The sequence below is a fragment of the Festucalex cinctus genome, chromosome 20 (genome assembly GCF_051991245.1).
Source record: "Festucalex cinctus isolate MCC-2025b chromosome 20, RoL_Fcin_1.0, whole genome shotgun sequence".
NCBI lineage: Eukaryota > Metazoa > Chordata > Actinopteri > Syngnathiformes > Syngnathidae > Festucalex > Festucalex cinctus.
Window position 1 is genome coordinate 2711512 of NC_135430.1, and position 24535 is coordinate 2736046.

General features: G+C 40.6%; 2 protein-coding genes across 3 annotated transcripts in view; both read right to left on the minus strand.

The window, feature by feature from the left end:
- Window positions 1–12204: 12204 nt before the first annotated feature.
- LOC144009522 (uncharacterized) lies at window positions 12205–14393 on the minus strand. Its single transcript, XM_077509298.1, has 5 exons — window positions 14004–14393; window positions 13827–13873; window positions 13682–13730; window positions 13578–13613; window positions 12205–13494 (listed from the first exon to the last, which is right to left on the minus strand). The coding sequence occupies exons 1-5, from the start codon at window positions 14128–14130 to the stop codon at window positions 13199–13201; spliced, it is 555 nt and encodes a 184-aa protein (XP_077365424.1). The 5' UTR covers window positions 14131–14393; the 3' UTR covers window positions 12205–13198.
- A 4202-nt stretch (window positions 14394–18595) lies between these two features.
- zfhx2 (zinc finger homeobox 2) overlaps window positions 18596–24535 on the minus strand; it is a 31301-nt gene continuing 25361 nt past the window's right edge. For both annotated transcript variants that reach the window (XM_077508462.1, XM_077508463.1), the window contains one exon: window positions 18596–23150. In XM_077508462.1, the coding sequence (XP_077364588.1) occupies window positions 22722–23150 (429 nt within the window). In that variant the 3' untranslated portion in view covers window positions 18596–22721. The remainder of the gene's footprint in view (window positions 23151–24535) is intronic.

Genomic DNA, 24535 nt, shown 5'->3' on the forward strand with positions numbered 1-24535 from the left:
GATTAAGAGAGCCTCGTACTATTTTACATTCACGCACGCACATACCCGATAGAGGCGCCGGTGGTGGGGGCTTCCTGTCGCCCAACTTGGTGTGAAGTTTGACCGTGGTGATAAGGGGGGTCGCCGCTTCCCACGAGACCCCCGGTTGATACCCGTTCTACTTCAAGGAGGGCCGGGGGGTGCTTCCTGCAAGACTTCAAAAGGCGTGTCCTTCCTGTGACACGATGAAAAGTTTTTTATCAGGACGAAAAGGATTTATGGTTAGCAGACGGTAGAACTATGGGGGGTCTTGCTAGGGGGGAGAGGGGTATCCGGAAACATATGCTTGTTGGGGGTGCAGAAGGTCATCAATCAATTTTGACAGGAGCTGTCTTCCGACTCCTGATTGGCTAGGGCTGTGAGGGGGAAGGGAGGGGGGACCGGAAAACATATGTTTGCTGTGGGGTGCAGGATGTCATCAATCAATTTTGACAGGAGCCGTCTTCCGGCTTCTGATTGGCTAGGGCTGTGAGGGGGAAGGGAGGGGGGGGACCGGAAAACATATGTTTGCTGGGGGTGCGGAATGTCATCAATCAATTTTGACAGGAGCCGTCTTCCGGCTTCTGATTGGTTAGGGTTGTGGTGAGGGGGGCGGGGGTTAATTCAAAATAACGGGTTCTGATTGGTTGGGGGGCGGGGTACCTGTCAAATTTTGACAGGTGGTCCCTCCGCTTCTGATTGGTTAGGGGGAGGTGCTTAATTCAAAATAACGGCTTCTGATTGGCTAAGAAGGCGGAAGTGGGCGGGGCTTAATTCAAAATGACGGCTTCTGATTGGCTGGGGGCGGGGAAGTGGGCGGGGCTTAATTCAAAATAACGGCTTCTGATTGGTTCTAGGGGGCCATAAATCAGTTTTTGACGTTTGCTGAATTGTAGTAATATATGACAGAGTTGGTGGATTCTTTTACTTTTGTGCAGAGGTAGAACCTTAGCATTCCCATCTTTAGCACAGAATAAAGTTCCCCTACACTAACATCTTCATCCAGTACCGCGTCTTCTTGATAGTCTAAGATATCACAGCAAAATTCTTCTAATTTCCCCTTTTTAGAAGTCCCATTTGGAAAGAAAAGTTCCAGTGCTCTTTGTAAGATATCCGCTTTTTTTGAGTCCTTTGGCATATCAAGTTTCCTTGTCCCTCCTCCTTGATTCTTTCGTTGTTGTTTCCCCTCATGTATCCATCCGAGTTCCACTTTCCTTGTTTGTCTAGCAGCAATCTTATTACGTCTTGACGTATATAATTTTAGTTATCTATGTAGATTCATGCCCCATCCCTGAAAAAGCCACCTGGTTTGGCCCAAATCTGCTCTGACACATTTTCCTTTCTTCTGACCTAGCAGATATATGTAGGGGTTTTCCGATCACGTGTGCTCTGGCTGGCCTTGAAGGCATTCTGTGAGATAGGGGTTTTCCGAATACGTGAGCTACACGTGCTTCATGTGAGTGAGTGAGCCAAAACACCAGCTGCAGCCCATAAAAATGTCTTGTCCGCAAGATTTATGAGCAGAAAGGTACACATGAGCTTGCGTAACCATGAAGTTCATGCAGAGGTCAGCTTTAAATTAGGCCAAAGGTGGCGAGCCTAAGTTTACGTGGAGTAACAGTGCCCCCAATGGTCACAAAATAGCACTGCACCCAGTACTGCATTTTGTAGTTGTCCAATACCGTTAGCTGCCTTAAGATGTTACGCCCAAGGAAAAAGTTTGGGGGATGGACTCTAGACAGGCTTTATAAACCAGTGCATCCCGTTGTCCAACGGATTTCTAATCCCTTCTGGCCAGAATATATGTCTTGTTTGTATGTCTGTGTCAAATAAATTTCTTTGTCTACAGCTTGAATCTCGGCCCGGCACTCTGTTACTTTTTTCTTCTAGCTTTTGAGTTGTTGAACTTCTCCTTCAAAGCGAATACAGGCGAAGACTCTCCTTCCAACACCCGGGATGCATAATATACGATCACTCTTGGAGAGGCCAATCGGAGCCGCCCGCGCCCCCCCCCTTCCCGACATATCTCCCCTGAGCGTCGGCCCAGCGGGAGGGTGAAGACGGCCTCCGCCGGGACGTAAATCTCGGTCCGGCCGTCTGCCTCTCGTCCGGGCCGACGAAACAACAGTCTCATATGTGGTCGTGCATGTTTGAAAGATGGTCCAGGTTCTCCCTCGTCACACTCATCCAACGCGTTGTTAGTCGTCATCTTTCGTCTGAGCTTTTCAAGTAGTGATTGCCTTTGTGTGTCCGTCTGACCTTTTCTTTGATACTCAAGACAAAATCTTCGAGTGGCAATCCTGTCCCCATAGACAGGAATGTAAGTAGCCAAGGTGCGGTCTTCCATCATTTCAACAACGGAAATGGCTATCTACAACAACAAACAAAAATCAGATTATTAATACAAGAGTTATCAAATCTATGCAAATGGTAGACTATGAACTCAGAACATCTTAAACATTGTGTGCATAGGCTGGGTGTACTACATGTATGTACCAAGGCAGTTGTAGGTGTCTCACATTCAATAGATTAATATTTTTAGACCATTTGTGGCTACTGTGAAATCATGGACACTGCTATGTGTTCACAACATCTAAGGTAGGGGTCGTATTGTTCAAAATCCTTGTTTAATGCAATTTTATTATTTTTTAAATTGTATTATTTTTTTTTGTTCCACACCTGGATATGTGATTAACTGCTTGTAGCCACGTCAAAATCTGCTGCACACAAGCAGAAGGTCGCTAAAAACGGCAACTGCAAGGATGCACGGGCATGCACTTTGAAACATGTATTGAAATGACACCTATATAAATTATGAAATATGAAATAATGGGATAGGCTCCGGTGCCCCTGCGACCCTTGTGAGGACAAGCGGTTAAGAAGATGGATGGATGGAATATGTAATAATACTTTAACCTTGTAAAGTTTTTTTCAGCACGGGGACAGGAATTCCACAGAATTGTGTCATTTCCCTTTATTTTGGTAAATTCTACGGAGCCTCTTTGGTGACAGGGTAAGAAAAAAACTTTTTTTTGTGGGAGGGGGGGGGGGGGGGGGGCACTAATAAGTACTTTTTAGCATTTCAATAAGAAACGAAAAAGAACACACAAAGAACAAACTGAATCGTGACGTCATGTTGCATTTTCTGGCCTGAAGATGGCAGTGTTTTCTCAGTTTTGCATTGGTGAAGACCATGGTTTCCTCGTTGTCTACAGTTAAAAAAACACTGATTTTAACCTGCTCTCATTTCCACAAAATCAAAATGGCATGGAGTTTCTCACCTGTTTCATACTGCACACTACACCAGTTTAAAAAAAAACAAAACAAAAAAAAACAATCAAACTTTTGTCTAAATATTTGAGTGTTCGTTTCTGTTTCTTATTGATGTGGTAAACTGTGGGTACAGGTTACTAAACTGTGGGTACAGATTACACCCTCTCCCAGAAAAAATAACTAAATAAATACATTTTTCTTTTTTCCATACCCTGGCACTAGCTCCGTACAATTCCACAAATGAATTGGGGGTAATATTCTTGGGCTGAGGGGGCAATCAATGTGGGCTCAGCCAAAGTGTGGAACGAGAGCACAAAAGAGGCAGAGCCCTTTGGAGAATGTTTTTCATAAACATGACAGTTGAGCTATGTATATTTATAGAGCATAGTGTGTAATATTTAGCAACAGTGAATGGAGCAAAATCTTTAGGCAACCTACTTTGTCATCTTGTATTTTTTCTATGTTGTCCTCGCTAATATTGCGGCGTCGCGAGAATGCACAGAGTGCCTCCATTCCGCTCTCCATTTCCTTACAATTATCTGCCAACGACTGTTAATCTGTCAATGAGACGTTCAGAAATTGTCAGCATTATAAAAATATGTATATATATATATATATATATATATGTATATATATATATATATATATATATGTATATATATATATATATATATATATATATATATATATATATATATATATATATATATATATATATATATATATATATATAATAGGGGTGTTTAAAAAAAAATCGATTCGGCGATATATCGCGAGACTACATCGCGCGATTCTCGAATCGATTCAATAATCGGCAAAATCGTTTTTTTTTTTTTTGTTTTTTTTTTTTTTTTTTAGGATTCACACCTTAAGCATGGAAGAATGTTATATGAACGCAACATTAAGCCTTAATATTTTATTTTAATGCTGTTCAAACATGAAACAGATTACAACCTCTATAAGACTGAAATTTCAGATAAATAAATAATACATTTTCATATAAATCTTACACTCTACAAGCTTACTGATTAGTATTTTCTAAATTTGAATGAAAAAAAATCGCAACAATCGACTTATAAATTCGTATCGGGATTAATCGGTATCGAATCGAATCGTGACCTGTGAATCGTGATACGAATCGAATCAGGTACTAGGCAATTCACACCCCTAATATATATATATATATATATATATATATATATATATATATATTCCCATTTATATAGACACACTTACTTTTTTCAGTTGGGAGTGCTGGTGTGCTCATCCCGTCTACCTACTGATTGCCGATTAGTGCCTGTTGTGCAGACTTGTGCATGCCAAGACCCTGTGGCATTATGGGGGGGGGGGGTATTGGTCAAATACATTCAAAAGGGGTTCAGTGAGTAACCAGTGAAATAATTGAAAAAATAATTAATTCTAAAAAGGTTTGTTTGAAATTGTGACAACTCTATTAATAATTCATGACATTCATTTATGTGAAGACACTGATCACAATATTTACAACAGATAAACACCAATATGCAGCACTTTATTTCTCCAAATATCTACCATTGTTTACATTAACATTACTTATACAACATCTCTAGAAAATCGCAATGCCCCATCACCAGTGAACTATTTTTGGAAAAGGCCAGCAGGCTACCTATGAGGTCGGTGACTACCTTGGTGACTCCTAGGGGTGTGAATTGCCTAGTACCTGACGATTCGATTCGTATCACGATTCACAGGTCACGATTCGATTCGATACCGATTAATCCCGATACGAATGGTCACGATTCGATACCGATTAATCCCGATACGAATTTATAAGTCGATTGTTGCGATTTTTTTCCATTCAAATTTAGAAAATACTATCAGTAAATTTGTACATGTACACTGTAAGATTTGTATGAATATATTTATCTAAAACTTGAGGCTTATAACCGTGAGCCACTGTACACAAACAGTTTGCAATCTGTTTCACATTTGAACAGCATTAAAATAAAAATATTAAGGCTTAATGTGCCGTTCATATAACATTCTTCCATGCTCAAGGTGTGAATCCTAAAAAAAAAAAAAAAAAAAAAAAAAAAAAAATCGGAAAAAAATCGATTCTGCCGATTATTGAATCGATTCGAGAATCGCGCGATGTAGTATCGCGATATATCGCCGAATCGATTTTTTTTTAACACCCCTAGTGACTCCTGTCCTAAAATATTCCTTCAACATTTGGAACAAAAATGACAGAAAGGGGGTTTTCCAATCGAGGGTAAATGGAGGGCAGCGTTAGCGCTCAACATAAGGCTGTGGTTATTTTGCCTTGACTGGCAATTCTTCTCCTGCTAGTGTTAATTAGCCGTGAACAGCTGTGATTTCGTGATATATTCTTGACCTGGCGTCAACGGCTATTTTACCGTGATTGCAATAGCTTGCCCGTCAAGAAGTTATTTTAGCATGATGCGTAGGCTGCTGTGAATCATTGCCGCGAGCCTTACAATGTGCTCGCCTCCTTCTTCCTGTCTCTCTTCGATAGATAGATGGCGAGTTGTCGCTCACGGCAAAGTCACCACTGCGTTTGGCATACGATTCAACCAGTTGGCCAAACGGAACTCATGCATGGTCGACTTAACAATAAAGCCATAAAAAAAATATGAACAAACGATGTTTACTTACTGGCTTTTCCCTGTCGGCGAGGCTCTGTCCCGCCAATCGATTGCTGTAGTACTCGTGCGCCAGCGTCATACCGCATTGCATTATGGGGCGAAAATAACGAACCTAAATCATGCACGGCAGACATAATAAATAGTAAAAGTTATGAATAAACACTGTTTTTTTGTCTACTTAATTTTCTAATGAATTGGTAACGTGGCCCAAATGCCTAAAAAATTGGATTTGTTTTCACTCGCGCATGCGCAAATAATACCCCGTGGCATCATGGAAAGGTATGCTAACTTTGTAGCATGTAGCCTACATGTACGTTCGAACATATTTGCGAGTATGTTCGAACATATTTGCGAGTATGTTCGAACATAGTCGCCAGCCAAAAATGTTTACTCCACATTGGCAGCTCTACGCTTCCGTAGATTTGGACTTTCTTGGAATTAAATTGTGTTTTTTTCTACACCACTGGACATTTTGGGGTTTTTGTTTTTTGATGCATCCGACAGGCGTCAGAAGAGTTCAGAATTCTTCACCCCTCAACAAATGTAGCGTCTTATTGGAAAGACTCTATACCAGTGAACAAAAAAAAACAAAAACAAAACTGGCTGAATGGAACAGTGAGACTGAAAAGAAACCCAGGGGTGGTTAGGGAAAGAGACAAACAGGTTTTCAGCTTAAACTGTTTTTCAGTCTCCGTTCTCTCTCTTTTTTCTTTTTTTTTCCCCAGTTTCGATTTATTGGCAGTGTTTTAACGTGGAGGGGCGGGGCTTTGAGCGCAAGAACGCCGTCCAGCTTTTCAGGAGAGAGAGAGAGAGAGAGAGAGAGAGAGAGAGAGAGAGAGAGGGGAGAGCGCGCCCTCTGTCGGCTAAAGGCAATACCTGAATTCCCTGTGGCTGACAGTCAGAGACTCATGGTCATGGATATACTGTAAGTTCACTAGGAACTCCTAAACCGCCTCTAAGTCTGTTTTTTCTACATATAACCTTGTGGCGTCAGTGTTAATGTTTCTGTAGTAAACCACTTAGCACGTTAGCTAAATTATGCTGCATTCGAGGATGGTCGGAAGTCGGAAATATCCGAGTTCAAACCAGGAAGTGCGTCCGGGAACGGCCCCTTGAACTCGGAAATTCCACTCGCGAAGTCGGAAAAAAAACAAGGACCCCGACTTCACCGGCGGACTACAATGTGACGTCACTCTGAATGGCAAAACACAATTTACTCGAGTATAAAACTAGATCGCTTTCTTCATTCATAAATATTCACCATAACTTCATGTAACGCAACGTACGTGACAGTATTGCCGCTATATCCCTGCATGAAATTGTACGGTGAACTACTTAACTGTATGGAATGGTTATGAAATAAGATTAAAACAATAAATGAAGCAAAATTGTCTCCGGTTCGAGTCCAGGCTCGGACCCTCCTGGGTGGAGTTTGCATGTTCTCCCCGTGCCCGCGTGGGTCTTCTCCGGGTACTCCGGTCTCCTCCCACATTCCAAAGACATGCATGGCAGGTTGATTGGGCGCTCCGAATTGTCCCTGGGTGTGCGTGTGAGTGTGGATGGTTGTTCGTCTCTGTGTGCCCTGCGATTGGTTGGCAACCAGTCCGGGGTGTCCCCCGCCTACTGCCCAGAGCCAGCTGAGATGGGCGCCAGCGGTCCCCGTGACCCTTGTGAGGAATGAGCGGTCAAGAAAATGGATGGATGGATGAAGCAAAATTGCAAAAAGGTAAGTTTTCTGGAGGTCAAATTGAGTTTTGAGGACCAAAATAAAAAACAATTTATCACTATCCGCCATTTTGGTTGTTTACTTTCACCTCGAACGCTTTGAGGTCGGAACTGAAAAGTTTCAACTCGGATATTTTCGACTTCCGACCATCCTCGAATGCAGCATTAGCATAAAATGATGCATAAACTAATTTTCAACATGGTGGTTTTAACACCACAAGTAACATATATAACCACATATAACCTTGTGGCTTAAAATCTTTAGATTGGCATTGAAAAAGACATAATACAAAAAAAAAATATTTGTCAATACCTTTTGCAATGCCAATACTTGTTTCGATGTCAACGCAGCTCTTTCCACAATAACATTTTTTTTTTCAATACCAAAGCTTTTTGTAAGTGTTGTGGCTCCATAGTTAGCACCCCGATTGCAACATTGTAAACACCATCTATTTCATTTATGCATGTACTTTATTAATACTAAATTGTTTACACCATGTGTTTCATTAATGTCAAGTTGTTAGGTTTTTCCACATTTGAAACCAAACTTCCATGCATTAAGGATGAGACAATTCTGAATTATGAGTACTCATATGTTTGTCACTCCGATTTTCAAATTGACACGTTCATAGTATTTATTGACTGTATCTATCCATCCAAACATTTAGAATTTAAGTCAAGAAATAAATGCAACAGGAAATACTATGAAATTGAGCTCATGTATTTGAGGTCATCATATCAGTGTCAGTTGAGTCTGTCACCTCGGTTACCTTTGGTGTATTTGAATATTAGACGACTGTCCATGCACAATTTTTTTTTTCATAAACCTTATTATTCTTCGAACAAAATTTTACATTCATGTGTCCAAATTTATGCAGAAGAAGCCAACCTTCATTGAGTTTATACATATATATATATATATATATATATATATATATATATATATATATATATATATATATATATATATTAGTGCTGTCAAAGTTAAAGCGTTAACTAATTAATTAATCACAAAAAATTATCACGTTAATCATTGTATGACCTGTATGACCACAGATTAATCACACTATTAATTTTGACCGCAGATGATCCTTTTTAGCTGACAGTGGATGGTAACATTAAAGGTAGCTGTTGGAGGTAGCAATAAACATAACTACATGCATTAAAGTAAAGCTTTTAATAAATGTTTACATATGCCATAGGTCATTTATTCCCATTTTAAATTATGCAAATAATTAATTGATTAGAAAAAGCAGGATGAGCGTGTGCAGAGGAAATACATTTTTGAAGACGTCTTCATAACATTAAATGTCGAAAAAATTAACACATAACAGGTGTACTTCAAATTTATCGGGCAAAATATGTTGGGGAAAAAAGCTTTTTTTTAAATCAGTGATTAATCATGATTAATCAAAATTCTAAGATGTGATTAATCTGATTAAAAAATTGAATCGTTTGACAGCTCTAATATATATATATATATATATATATATATATATATATATATATATATATATATATATATATATATTTATATATATATATATATTTTTATATATATATATATATATATATATATATATATATATATATTTATATATATATATATATATATATATATATTTATATATATATTTATATATCCATGAAAAGTTATTTTTCATCATTATCTACTTATATGTATCCAAAAGCTATGAAACCATACAATTACTGTAAACTATATCATTTATATTATAGTTATATTTTTTATTTTATTTCCGGTATGTTTTTTTTTTTTTTTTTTTTAGAGCTCAGAATTGTTAATTCGGTAGTCTTACGGATTCAACGTCTTATCATCATTGCTCTCTCTTTTTTTTTTTTACGCGTATGTGTGCGTGCGTTTGCGTGCGTGTGTGCGCGTGTGTGTGCGCGTGCGTGTGCGTGCAAATACGTATAAATTTATACTCATTAATTCACCTAAAACCTCATAAAAATCCCATTACCCTTCACCTTAATCAGATACTTCAGAGTCTCGCCAGAGTCGTGAGGTTCAAACGGTCAGGAGACGAGAGAAAAGGTCAGAAAAGATAAAAAGAAAAGAAAGATAAATCAAAGTGAAATCCAGCACCGACCAAACACTTCCTGCCTTCCCCATGGTTACAAAATCAAAGTCTTACGCCAACCCCAGAAACCTCAAACTTCCAACAAATTGAGGAGATCTCAAGTGACCAGAGGAAAAACTAAAGAGAGGAAGGAGGGAAGGATAGATAAAGCAAAGTGAGATCCACAGACACCAGCACCCACTGATTCAACGAGCAGTGGGAGGGAATGGCGAATTCTGTTTGAGTTTCAGTAGATGCTGGTGCAATGGATCTGGCATGTATAAGGACCGCCACCAAAGAAAGAAGCCGTCAACCGCGGCCCAGCAAAGCGAGCACCGCCCCCCCGGAATCCCCCGGGCCGCGGCAGCACCAAGGCCACCCCCACGCCACTCGGGCGGACACCGATCGGCGAGCCAACCCAGATGCCCGGAACACCCCCGCCCCCACCCCGGCCCACACCCCCGAGCCCAAGGCCGCAGAACGAGGCCCGGCGGGCCCCCACAGCGCCCCACCGGTCCCCAGCCCCCGCCCCTCCCACGACCCCCCCGCACCCCACCCAAACCCGCCACCCACCATGACCCAGGCTCCGCTACCCCCCGGCCCCCAAACCCCCGAACACACCCCGACCCCCAACACCCACCCACCCCCGTCCACCCCCCCCAAACAAGCGCCACCCCCCCCTCAACCACCACCCCTCCAGCCGTGTGGAAGGACGGCACAGCGGCGGGATGGGGGGAAGCAGAGGAGGAAGCACCGGGGGAGGGGCGGAACACCAGAACATCGAGCCCGGTGGGAAGAGACCCCGGTCGTCACGCCAGCGTACTAGTGACACCTAACCCTGTTACTGAGTCCGCCAGCTCGCCGACTGGCGAACTCTACCCTTACACCGTGAATGTGGCCCCACCTAGTGTATATACAAGTGTGTGCGTGTGGTGCATTAAAATTGGGAGCAGGTGAGATGGAGCAGAGGGAATAAAAATTTCCCCTACTCCGATCCACCCGCATCCCAAAAAAAATTGAATATATATGTGTGTGGTGCATTAAAAAAGGAAATAGAGGGACAAAGTGGTGGGGCAGGGACATAGATGGGGGGACCACAGCGCTGCCAGGCACTGCAGTCTATCCCCCCTGATGGCTCCCCACCCCAACTCACCCCTCCCCTTGGACGTGAAGTGCATGAAAATTGGAGGGGAGTTGAAGGGTGAAGACGGTGTTTCCACCCTTCCCCACCCCACCAAGAAATATGTTGTGTGCCCTATGTGTATATTTACAAAGTGTATAGTGCAAAACTAGTGAAGTGAGTAAGAGGAGCAACCAGCGGGGCCTCCTCCAACCCGGCGGGTGTAGGTGAGGCGCACACCCCCCAGCAGCCCCCACCCCCACCCCACCCCACCCATCTGGCACCCCGACAGGCGGACAGGGCCAGCGCAGCAGGCTACCGGACAGCCCACCAGCCACCGGAGCCCACCCGGGGCACCAGGAGTTCTACCGGAGTGTGGCAGGCCGCAAACCCCCGCCCCCCTGGAGCCCGACGCCCGGGCCGGGGAGGGAGCCCCAGGCCCAGGGAGGGGGCGGGGGGCGGACAGGGAAGGGGGGAGGAAGAAGCGGGGAGGAGACGAGAAGAAGGCGAAAGGGTGGCTGCAGGGCAGGAGGGGGAGAGGAGGGAGGGCGACAAGGGGAAAGGGACCGGGAGGCAGAGGAGGACGGGCGGGGGGAGGCGAGCAGGGAGAGGGCACAGGGGGGAGGAAGGGGGAGGGGAGAGGGAACCACGGGGCACACCAGAGGCGCACCCGCCCCGAACCGCGATGCCAATGCTTTTCCCTGCTTTCCCTGGTGTCCGGGGCGGTGCCGTGACGGCACCAGGGAAAGCACCCCAACACGGCACCCCACAGGGGGCCCAGGGAGCGGCCAAGACGCACCGCCGCCTAGCAGACAACGGGGGGGCAGAGCCACCCCCGCCCGGCCACGGGGGACAGCGTCAAGAAAATTGACTAACTAGCATGCAGTAACACCAAGTGTTGATGCTTAGTGCCTGCTAGAAATAAATCTTAAGGAGTTAATGAGTATAGTGTCGTTTAGTGTGGCGTACTCGAGCCCACTGAGCAACTAGGTTCCTGACTATATAAAAATAAAAACAATCAGTTACAAAATCCCAAATACTTCCGGTATGTTCTGTATTTGATATATTTGTCAAGTATACAATGTTTCTATTCAATTTTTCCTCATATTTGGTATACTGTTTACTGTTTGAATAAAGTTTATAAGAGAAAAAAAGTCACCTTGGCTACCTGTCGTGATTTTTAAGGTGCAGCAGGTGTCAGTATTCAGTGACACGGTATCAACACAGTATCAACACAGGAAGGAAGTCAAAGAGGTCATAGTTGCGTTAGAATTCCCATTGAACGTGTGTGTAATTGGACACATGAAAATAGCCAGTTTAAAAATTTTTCGAGGAACTTTAATCATACCAGTAATTAAAACTTTGACTTGGTGAGGCAGATTAACTTGAGCTAAGAAAGCAGAATTGCCAAAATAGTGATTTTCCTGTGCAGTTTTTGTAACCCTTCGTGCCTGCATTGTCAATCACAGCATGTCAGCAACCTTTTCTGTCAAAACAGCCATTTTAGGTCAAATCAATAACAACAAGAAAACATCTGTCTGGAGCCGCAAAACATGTAAAGATTGTTATGAAGGAAACAATGTGCTTTGTTAATGTACTGAGGACCCAACAGCTAATTAGTGTTGCACCATAATACAAAATCATGAAGCCTCCCACACTTTGACATTCATTTTCTTCTACCTTTCATCTTTTGTATTTGAATTATTTGCTGTGTGCTGAAGGGTTGGATCCCAGAATGCAGACACCAATAAGATTTTATCTATTTATTCACATCGAGCCGCAGAAACCCAGAGAAGCAGTACACAGGACAGTTGGACAATAATCCGGCAAACCACACACAATTCTCAGACTGCACCCACAGACAGTGAATCGTAAAGGACTGAAGAACGACGTCACATAGGTCCAGACATCACCTAAAGGATTAACTCTTTGACTGCCAGCCATTTTCAGAAAAGGTAACCCCATACTGCCAGCTGATTTACAGAATTTTACCGATCTTTCAAGAGCCACAGAAAATGTTGTGTTAGGACTATGGAAACGCGGATACTACCAAATGAAAGATTGAAGTCTCATCTTTCATCTAAAAAAAAAGTTTGTTTCTACCTTATTCGGATCTTCAGTAATCAACAATAGAAAACAGCTTCGTTTCACCCAAATCCTCTATTTTCTTCCAAAATACGGATAAATCAAGCTTTTTGTGAAACGATGTTATTTCATGCACTCTAGTGAATTTGGCACTTTTTTTTTTGCATGAGTGATTCTACAAACACCTAAACTTCTATAAAACACTAGCCCAACAATAAAAAAAAAATTTTGATTGCAAAATAACAGTTTATTTACATGCAACAGTAGCAATCAGAACAAACAATTTGGAAAACTCTTTGCAAACTATTTACACGTGCGCAACAGTTTTTGTCAGTCTGCTTCTGCATGGACTGATTTGCGTAGAGGTTGGTATGATGAACGATGTGCTGGAGAAGTTCATCCGTGATGAAGAGCTCCAGGATGTCAGCTGGCAGGTGGGAATTCAGCTCTGCTGCAGCATCCCTTGGTCCTGGTTTTGCAGCAAAGGGGAAGATGGTTGGCTGCCAGCCGAATTCATCAACTTCAAGCCAGCCAGAATCTTTGGGATCTGCAAATATACATTTCAATATCATATCATTTTAGAGCAGTGTGATGCAATGTGTGTGTGTGTGTGTGTGTGCATATGTTTACCTTTTTTTCTCTTGGGTGTATTGTTTGATGCACATTCTGTAAATTATAGAAGACGTTTACCATCAAATATTTTATTAGTGCTGTGGAGAATCTTTTCTTTTTACCTTTGTTCTGCTCACTGTGAGAGGTCACTTTGGGCCCTATGAGGAGGAGCTGAAAGAAACATATACAATTACAATACTATCGAAAGACTTTCCTTTTATTGTTGCGGTGTATTGAAAACGTTTTTTTGTTTTGTTTTGTTTTGACCTTTCTTTTTCGTAGAACCAGCGGTCGGACGTTGCTGTGAGCACGATCTATAAAATATACATTCACGTTTGTATAGGTAATAGATGTTTTAGTGTATATCAGCACATTTACACACGCTACTAGCAGATCGCCCGAAAAGTAATCTTACTAGCAATCTCTTAGCATGTTAGCGCTTACCTTCACGTTCTTTGGAAGACTGTCCAAGACTGTCTTGCATCGGACCCATAGTAGTCGTCATCGTCCGATGAAACGTCATCTGTGCAGACGTGCTCGGTTGTGCACCACTTTTCTCCGGTGTTAGCATCGCTAGCTGGTGGGGCCTTAGGACGTTATTAGCATCGCTAGCCGGTGGGGCCTTAGGACGTGGTCGAAACGGCCGCGTCACCGCTTCAACTATGACTTAACCCCGTCATCACTGTGCTCTTGAGCACTGGTCGATGCTTTTGAGCTTTGAAAATAAGGATCAAGCGTGAGCTGCTTGCCATCTGTAGCCTTTTTGACTCCCTTAGCCAAGTTAGCCATTCTCTCCCCCTCAACACTCTAGCTCAGCCTCTCTTCTTCTACTGTTGTCTCCTACCCGATTTTGTCCAAAAGACTCATCACAGCCATCTAGTGGCCACGAATACTCATATAGTAACCCGATCGGCTTGATACTTGGAGCACAGCTGCCCAAGGCTTTCCTCCACCCGTTTCCATAAAAAAACATAGTAGACGTCAATTAACGTCTATGGCGGCCAATCCTAGGATTATACTGAATGTTTTTAAACGTTTATGGCGGTCAAAGAGTTAAAGGTTGATATCACGAACATCACTTTTTTTAAACAGACACTTGTTACATCAGTACCTAAACAGACACATAACAGGTCATGAACTCTGGCGCATGCGACCCATACTTCGTTTTTTCATACCTTTTCAAAAAAAAAATGTCAAATCGCTGCCTTTTTTTTCATATCATTTTTTCATCATATTCTGTCTCTCTTCTTCCTTTTTTGGACATTTACTATTTTTTTTGGGACTTTTTTTTTCTGCTTGCGATTTACTGTTGTTTTTGAAAATTTTGCAGACATATGGTAGTTTTTGGGATCTATTTTTTTTCTTTTTGGATTTTTTTTACATTTACTTTTTAATATTTTATTTTCTGCTATTTATTATTATCAATAATAATAATAATAATAATAATAATAGTATTACTTATTATTATTATTATTATTATTAATAATAATAATAATAATAATCATCATCATCATCATCTGCGATTGGCTGGCGACCAGTTCAGGGTGTCCCCCGCCTACTGCCTGAAGCTGGATAGGCTCCAGCACCCCCCACGACCCTTGTGAGGAGTAAGCGGTCAAGAAAATGGATGGATGATAATAATAATCATAATAATAAGAATACATTTTCGGACTTTTTTTTTACATTGTAGGTTATTTTTTTAACATTCTTTTCTGCCTTTTTTCATCAATTCAATCTGACATTTTTTAGCAATTTTGTGTTGTGTGCTGAAAGGTTTGGATCCCAAAGGAGCAAACACAAATAAGATTTTATCTATTTATTCACATCGAGAGGCAATAACTCAGAGACGCCGTACACAGGAACAGGTGGACAATAATCCGGCAACCACACACACTTCTCAGACAGTTTATAAAGACAGTAAATCAATCTCATTGGTTGTGGCTAGACATGTGGGCACCAATACTGACATGGAATCATCTGATTGGCTGTTGACTGGTTTCTAACCATATAGAGAGATTAAAGAGTCTTGACATCATCTAGTTACAAGCCGATTGCATCAGTTCAAATAAAACAAATAGAACCAAACATTAGACATTTGCCTCAAACAAATCATCAGTTCACATAAAGTCAACTATCAGACATTTGCCGCAAACAAAACACAGTTGTGATAGTTTAACCCAGGCGTGACCCCAGACATGAGACAAGACCCAAACATTATTCCTGCATTACTCGAGTCATGACATTTTGTGGACATTTTATGGTCATTTTCTGCTTTTCTTCTTCCTTTTTGGACATTTTATGGTCACTTTTTGGTAATTAAAAAAAAAACCGATTTCTTTGCATAGTTCATTATTGTAGGCATCCTGAAAATTCAAAATATTGATTTGTTTTTCTTTATTTCCTTAAAATTAAAGCATAAATAAATGTCAGAATTACAGGTAATCAGTCTTGTATACTAAGTACTGAATTGAATAGGCTATATCTATTAGGTTAATAATAATAATAATAATAATAAATACTGTATATTGTAATTTGTATGCAATATTTTTTTTTAACCAACCCTCCGTAAGCCAGCCTGTGTCACCCTTGACCCTGGGAGCTAAGTTGTTTGGCGCTTTGGACAGATATTTTCCCTTGCCACAATCTGGAACAAGGCCTGGAGGCCTGCACCCACGGGGCCCGAAAAGGCAACTTGGGTTCCCCATCCCATGAGCTCACGGTCACCGACTGCGTGCGCAATTTCAAAGCAAATATGTTTTAAATTCACCGCAATCTTGCTGTTCGCCAGGAGATGTCACTATAACTGAAGCTTCAAGAACTGAATCAATTTTTCCTGTGGTTCTGTGCTTCAAAATAACTTCTTTAACCCACCATATAATTGCGAAGATCCGGGCACTTCGGAGAGTTCCTCAATGCAACACCATGAAAATGTTTCATTTATATGGTGAAAACAAACGGTGTATTGCATTGCTTTTGCCTGCGTGACTTTCATACAAACCATAAACAAGGCAGATTGTACGGAAGCATAGAGATGGCAATGTGGAGTAAAAAATTTTGGCTGGCGAGTATGTTTAAACATACTCGCAAATATGTTCGAACGTAGCCTACTTGTAGGCTACATCCTTCCATCATCTTCAATCCATCAATATTTCAAGACAAACCATCAATCCGTCATTCGTCGAGTGCTCAGCAAAATGATGTTAATGTCCGTTAATGTTTCTGCCATTCGAAGTGATCAATGTTTCCATCAATCGTCAATCCGTCACCAAAATAGGACGTCCGTCATCGACGGATGACGATTACATTGACGGATGAAAACCTCCTCTCGTCAGTTCGTCATTTTTTTTTTTTTTTTTTTTTTAAGTTTCCCGACTACAGGGAATGCGCAAACAGTTTTTCCATTTGTTTCTTGTTTTTCTTTTTAGTACCTCTTAAATACCTCTTCACATACAGCAGCCTGAAAAGCATCTCAATGTGCTTATTGAGGCTGAAAGCACTTCTTTTTTTAAGTTCATCCATCTTTTTTATATTATTTGAAATGGCCAGATGTGAGGGAAATTTACATGGTTTCTTTTCGCGAGGCCGAAAATAGTCTGTTTGCTTGTCAATGTTGATGATGTCTTTAGTTATTATTATTATCATTATTAATATATTTCATATTGCACATCAACTTTTGTTTTGAAGGCAAGTTGATAAAAATAAAGCTGCTTGTCAAAATGTCTGCACGTTTTATAGCTCCTTTACTTTTTCATAGACGTAACTATAACTCTACTTTTCTAAAGTAACTTGAACAATTTGATTTAATAATTTTGTGTCAATTAAAAGATTATTTACAATTTGATGTGCCCTGTGAAAAGTGCTTTATTGATAACTTATCATGGATGTGATGTCTCAAACGCTTTTGGTCACATTAAGAAAATGAAAATGTTTTGTTTGTTTTGTTTTGTCCCACCACCCCACCCCAAGTAATACACGAGGGACACTAAACTATCTAGTTTAACTATATACTAACTATACACTAACTATATAGGAACAGTGACAACGTAATAATTTAGAAGTCTTCTGACTGGTCTCCACACACTTGCGCGTTCCCATAGATATGCAGGTAGATGGGCACTAGATGGCGCCTGGACATAGAGAATTGGAGCGACGTGCAGAGTGGCCGCCATCTTAAACAGGGAGGCCCGCAATGGCCCCGCCCCTGCACTTCATGAATTCCCAACATCCGGGCATTTCTGATATTTTCCCAAAGCAACGCAATGCAAATGTTTTCTTTTTCCGGTTATTTAATACCTCACAAATGTTACAAGCGTAGAATACAAGCGTACAATATGGCAACAGTAGTACTTTCAGACGTTTTCAGTGTTGCCTATTGGAAGAAAAAAAAAAAAAAAAAAGTTTCCTAATTATTGCGGTAAAATCATTTAACATGATCATTGTCATCTCATAATTTATCGTAAATTATTCAAGTTAATTTAAGGCATTAAACTGGTATCTATTTGTAGTAATCAGCGCCCAAGAAGTAGCTCCCACTTTCAAAAAGGTTGGTTGCCCCTGTTTAGAATATGCATCACAGTAGGTCACAACAGTTTTTTTTGTTTTTTTTTTCATGAGTATTTACATCAGCTTCTCAAATAGTGGGGCATGACAGAAAATAATTGAGAAGCACTGATTTACATCAACAATGTATGTAATGTAACAGTTACTGTTGACATAGTTAGCATTTCTAATCATCAGATTAAAAGTTCCAATGTCCTGCCGGCACTTGAAATTTAGGTTTTTGGGCAATACTGAATGATTTGGGTTTGTAGCACCCCCCCCCCCACCCCCTTACCACCAAGAGTCGAAAACATTTACAACCCTAAGCTGGTGTCACGCTTTATATTTTTGTTCAGCTCATGCCTTGAAACTTTTGGTGGTAAAATTTGACCCAAAAATTTGTTGAAATCTCACTTTTGAAGGGGGGTGAATTTTGTGCCTGTATTTTTACCATATCGTAAGAAGTACATGCATATTCAAAATAAAACAAGTTCCGCTGCATTTTGCCATGTTCAACTGATTTTATTTTTCAGTATATCAAAGAAAGCATAATGGAGACAAAAAACAAAAAAAAAAACAAAAAAAACCCGCAAGGAACAGTGGAGGGGGAAAAAAAAAACAACTAATCAGAGGTCTAACAATACATAACACTGCCACTATTATTGTTCAATATTCAGAGGAATACTATACTCAGTCTGAGCAGAGAGGTGGCATGAAAACAATAATTAATCAATAAATCAAAACAGCATGAATAGTAATGGTAAATCGAATAAGTAGTAGTACAGTTATAACAATAGTGATAATCAAATTGACAATGAAATGTAAGATAATAAAAGCAGATCTCCATAAAAACCTATTTCATTTGGACAGTGCAACACCGCGTTTGTCTGTGTATAATCCCAGTCTTGACATCCGAGCACTCACATCCGTCTTTACGTACAAGATGATTCCCAACAGACTGACAAAGAACACTGCCACCCTTTTTATTTCGAGACACTCGTCATGTTGCATCCATGGCTGTGTTCATTTTTGAAATGTCTAACTTGTGCAAATAGTGAAACTAGTGCAAGAGTCAAGCTGTGGGATGTCCTTTACAGTTTGCATTTGTGAACACCTCTTCATTGCTTTTTGGTTGTTGTTTTTAAAATGACAGAAGGGGGGGAAGGAAGAAAAAAAAAAAAAAAAAAGGATTACTTTGGAATATCATTTCTTTTTAATATATATCCTTTAAAAAAAGTTCATTTTTAGTTTTGCATTTTAGTCAAAACTATAATATTAATATACAAATTCAAACGGAAGGAAAAAGCTCTTTAGTGAGTCGCGTCCTTCAACACAGCACCATCTTATTAGCTCTCAGTCAAAACGATACATTGTGAGAATGGAATATCCACGAGTGGCCTTCAGGATATTAGTGAAAGCCAATTTCCTCCTTTGTTTGGTTTGCACATATCCTGTCCCATTTCACAGCATGTGCATGAGCAGGATTAGTAACTAAACAAGAAAGAAGTGGTGGTAGGGTGTTTTTTGTTTTTGTTTTTTTGAAGCACTCGTGTCTTGCAACGTTAGTTGTTCCTTCCGTGCTAACAGCGAATTCTTAATAACAAATAATTAAAAACATTTACACTTTAAGGCCATCTTATTTTAAAGATGCACTACTCACAAAAAGTTAGGGATAACAAACTTAAAACTGCAATGTACTATTTACAGGTGAACTTGTTTTGACCTCTGAACTTTTTTATGGTACATGTACAACTGTTCAATGTTTTCGTATTTCTTGCACAACCCGTTGTCGGACAAGAAGGTAAATGGCAAAATTCACCAGAAATGTTTGACCCATGGAGTAAAAAAATCCAAAACAAAAACAACAAAAAAACGCAAAAACAGTCACGTCTATCCCTCTGTGACTCCTCCAGTCTCTCTCAATCTGCTGATGGCATTCTGTGACAGTTTTCAGATCAGAGGACACTTCCCTCAGAATTATTGTCAGAATTCTTACTTTAAAGTGAAAATTGTGACAATTCTCACTTTAAAGTCAAAATTCTGACTATACTGAGAATAAGCCAGAATTCTGACTTTAAAGTGAGAATTGTCACGATTCTCAGTGAGAATTCTGAGGAAAAAAAAATTGAGAATTCTCACTAAAAGTCAGAATTTTGAGATTGAAGTCAGAATTCTGACTACTTGAAAGTGAGAATTCTGACTAAAGTGAGAATTGTCACGATTCTCAGTGAGAATTCTGAGAAAAAAAATTGAGAATTCTCACTTAAAAGTCAGAATTCTGAGATTGATGTTAGAATTCTAAACTGACTTGAAAGTGAGAATTCAGAGAATGAAATTGAGAATCCTGCCAAAGTTTTTCCTCTCATCACTGGCCTTAATCCTCTTCCGTACACTTTAAAGGCAGAATTGTCATGATTCTCTATGAGAATTCTGAGGGAAAAAAATTGAGAATTCTAAACTCTTAGGCATTATTGTGACCCGTTTTCGGCTTTTTGATGGTTCTGACCAAGTCATTTCAAAATAAGATACTGCCCAGGGGATATGTCAGAATTTTGAGATTGAAGTCAGAATTCTAACTGTCTGACTTTAAAGTGACAATTCTGACTTTAAAGTGAGAATTCTGAGAATAAAATTGAGAATCTTGCCAAAGTTTTTTCTCTCGTCACTGGCTTTAATCCTCTTCCGTACACTTTAAAGTGAGAATTGTCACGATTCTCAGTGAGAATTCTGAGAAAAAAAAATTGAGAATTCTCACTTAAAAGTCAGAATTCTGAGATTGAAGTAAGAATTCTCACTGACTTCCCTTTAAAGCAGTGTTTCTCAATTCTGGTCCTCGGGGGCCCCTATCCAGCCAATTTTCCATGTCTCCCAATTCCCAATGCAGCTGATTCCAATGACAGCTCATCAGCAAGCTCTGGAGAAGCCTGATAACGATCCTCACCTGCGTTGCAATTGGGAGAATTGGGAGAAACACTGCTTTAAAGTGAGAATTCTGAGAATAAAGAGAATCCTGCCCAACTTTTTTTTCTCTCGTCACTGGCCTTAATCCTCTTCCGTACACTTTAAAGTCAGAATTCTGAGATTAAAGTAAAAATTGTGAGATTAAAGTCAGAATTGACAATTCTTGGATCAAACCTGTTGTGAATTCTGCTAAGAAAACTCTCAGTTGTCCAAAAAGTACTACAACAACTCAGCAGCTGGAGCTATTCAATTAAAAAAAAAAAAGGCCAAAATAAGTTCACCTATAAATGTTATAATGCATGTTTGGTTCTTCGACAAATTTCCCCCAAACTTTTTGTGAGTCGTGTCATCAGGGTAAGAAATAGTGAGTTCATGAGTTGGCCATTTTTTTGTCCTTGGCTGAGAAAAAGCTGGCGACGATTTAACAAGCTGGATTTATTTTATTTATTTTTTTTAAATCAAAATAATAACATTCATATAGCCCCTCCCACCCATGTAAAAAGCAACTGGGGACAGCGCTTCATTTCATTTTCATCCCTGTAAGCCAGTGGTGCCCAAGTCCAGTCCTCGAGAGCCCCTGCCCAGCCCGTTTTTCATGTCTCTCTCTTTCAGCGCAGCTGAATCTAATGATCAGCTCATCAGCAAATTTTGCAGAAGCCTGATAAAGATCCTGAACATGAATCAGGTGTGTTCGTGGAGAGAAGCATGGAAAACGGGCTGGATAGGGGCTCTCGAGGACCGAACTTGGGCACCACTGCTGTAAGCTTTGCTTCTTGCACAATATTATGCTTACGCCTAAAGTGTGATTCAAAAAGACTAGCAAGAAGAAAATAAAATTCATATTAAGGCATCCAACATGCATGAATGCATCTTTCCATAAAAAGACTGGCATTAGAATGCTAAAAACCATTTCAAACAATGTAATATGCGTCAAAGTGCGGTATGCCGAGAATCCTTGCAATTTCAAGAACCTGTTTGTTGTCTGGATTGTCATGAAAACTATAAATATGGGCGTTGGGGGGGGGGGGGGGAGCCCTATTCTCTCTCGAGTACCTCAATTGTATCCCAAACGATGTACACCAACACTCCTTAGATCACATATCCTGTGGCAAATGAATAAAAGTGACCGTCAATACGCGTCACATATTGTTCAGTCAATTCATGTCATACAAGAAATCTTTGCTCTGGAGGCGAAAGCATTCCCCAAAAAATATTCCACAGGAGCAAAGTGGGAGTTATTACTGTGAGCATTTCATGTTATCCCAAATAGTGACATAGCTAAAAAAAAAAAAAAAAAAAAAAACACCCTTGAATCAGTCTCTTCAGTTCAAGCCTGGGATGTCACATCCCTTTAGAGTTTTGTAGGAAGGTGGTTGAAATTAAAAAAGGGTTTTGGGGCAAAAGGGTGAGATGATTTCAAGAAAGATCATCAGTCATTCACGCGGCAAACTGATGAGATCAGAGGCAGCATGGGAACTGCTTGGTGTTGATTGATGAACGTGACCATTGGAGATTGAAAATGGGAAGCTGGGTGCTAACTTCAAAACCAAAAATAGTTAGGTGGTGAGGAATAGTGCTCAAACTTGTTTGTTAAAATTGGAGCCCAAATGGGTCAAAATAGTCAGTGTGCAGACCAATCCTGATCTGATTTACTTGTTTTTTTTAACTGTTGCTGGTAGCCGCAGGTGGAGGCAACTCAACGACAACCATGGCCTCGGAGCTGGAGCCGGTTCCCGTAGAGGACTGGCAGACCTGCAAGCTCAGATTGACGCCGCCCGAACCTCCGTTGCCAGTTCCGTTCTTACTGACGAGCGCGGCGGGCTGGCCAAAGTTAGTGGTGCGCAGTTTGGCCAGGTGAAGCGGCGAGAAGACGTGGGCCCTCGCCGCCGCCCGGGATTCAAAAGAGACCTTGCAGATGTCACAGGTGCCCGTCAGAATCTCGTTGCGTACAGACCGGCCACCGGGGGAAGTGGGAGACTCCGTGATGGTGAGCTGAACCGGTTTGGGCAGGATGGGACGGTTGGCTTTGAGCGCGTTGTACTGCAGGTAGCTTCCCGAGTTCATTATCACTTTCCCATCGGCTTGAGGATCCTGCGATTGTGTGGTAGAGAGACCAAAAGGGAAATTGATGTCGGACTTCACAGCATAGTACATCCAAGTTCACGTGATATCGTGATATTAAAACTGCCACAATATCGTCGTCGTCATGTTCACAATATTTAAAAGCTAACCATTGTTAAAAAAAAAAAAAAGTCAGGTTAATTTCCATTTGTGCAGTTCTAGCACCCTCTTGTGGCTAGTTTATTAGTGCATTTTAATTTTCATTAGGGATGTTTTGGCCTTCTACGTCTAAATCTGTGCTAATTGTCAGATGAAGGGGAACGTAATATGCATGTGAAGCGAGTCAATATGTGGAGGAACTCAATGTGTGCGTGTATTAACAAGTAAGCGCCTCAATATTGTTATGAGAGATTGTAGGTGGTTTATATGCATTGTTATGTACAAAAGTTTTTGGTATGAGCTCTTTTTTTTTTTTTTTTACAATATTGTGACCTTTTAAAAATATCGCCAACCCCCCCACAATATTTTGATAATTATCGTATCGTGACCTTCATATCGTGATAATATCGTATCATGATGTTTGGATATCGTTACATCCGTAACATGCAATAAGTTTGATATGGAATTTTATGCTTTTATCTGAATTTTACCAGTCAGACTGTCAGGTTTACTTGTTTGACATTTATTAAACATGACAAAAAAGGAGAGGAGACACTCAGTTCAGAGCTCGCGAAGAGAGAGGAGACAAACTGATACAATTCACGACTGCACTCTACGGAAAAAAAAAAAAAAAAACCTCCTCACCCTCTCCTTTTATTTGGTTTCCACGCCCCTAGTTCCAACCCTAATAATGCAAATGCAAAACATAGTTGGAACACAAACTTAACGAAAATATGCACTGCCATCCAATAGTTGAACAGGATCGAGAGGTAATTACAATTAATTAAATATTTTTACTGCCACACGTTATTAAAAAACAACCCCCAATGCCAGTGGATTTCGAGCATTTTAACTCATTTTTCGAAGCAAACAGAATATTGTGTTCTTTTGCTACATAAACAACATGGGTAACCACATGAAAGATCACATTCCATTCTTTCATTAGAAAAAAAAAGTATGTTTCTACCTTATTCCGTTCTTTAGTAATCACTATTTGAAAATGGGTCATTTGAGTGACATTGAGCGAAAATTGAAAAGAAAAGATAAATTTTCTCCACAACAGTGACTTTGATACTATTATTATTTTGTTTAGTGACGCTCCGTCAAATTAGGTTTAATGTTACAAAAGCTTTGATCATTCACGTCAACCTTGAAAACGTTCTATTTCATCAGATTGCGTCATGTTTCAGTGTAATTCGCAGCTCTAGTTAGGGCCCGAGCAGCTACCGCTGCCATCTGCTGGCCATAGTTAGTGG

What these genes read in the sequence shown, in the direction of transcription:
- LOC144009522 (XM_077509298.1), bottom strand. Translation starts at nt 14,130, where the DNA reads ATGCTAACACCGGAGAAAAGTGGTGCACAACCGAGCACGTCTGCACAG. An exon ending in TGGTTCTACGAAAAAGAAAG is followed by an intron (nt 13,731 to 13,826) that starts GTCAAAACAAAA and finishes TGTTTCTTTCAG; the next exon opens with CTCCTCCTCATAGGGCCCAA. An exon ending in TCACAGTGAGCAGAACAAAG is followed by an intron (nt 13,614 to 13,681) that starts GTAAAAAGAAAA and finishes TATAATTTACAG; the next exon opens with AATGTGCATCAAACAATACA.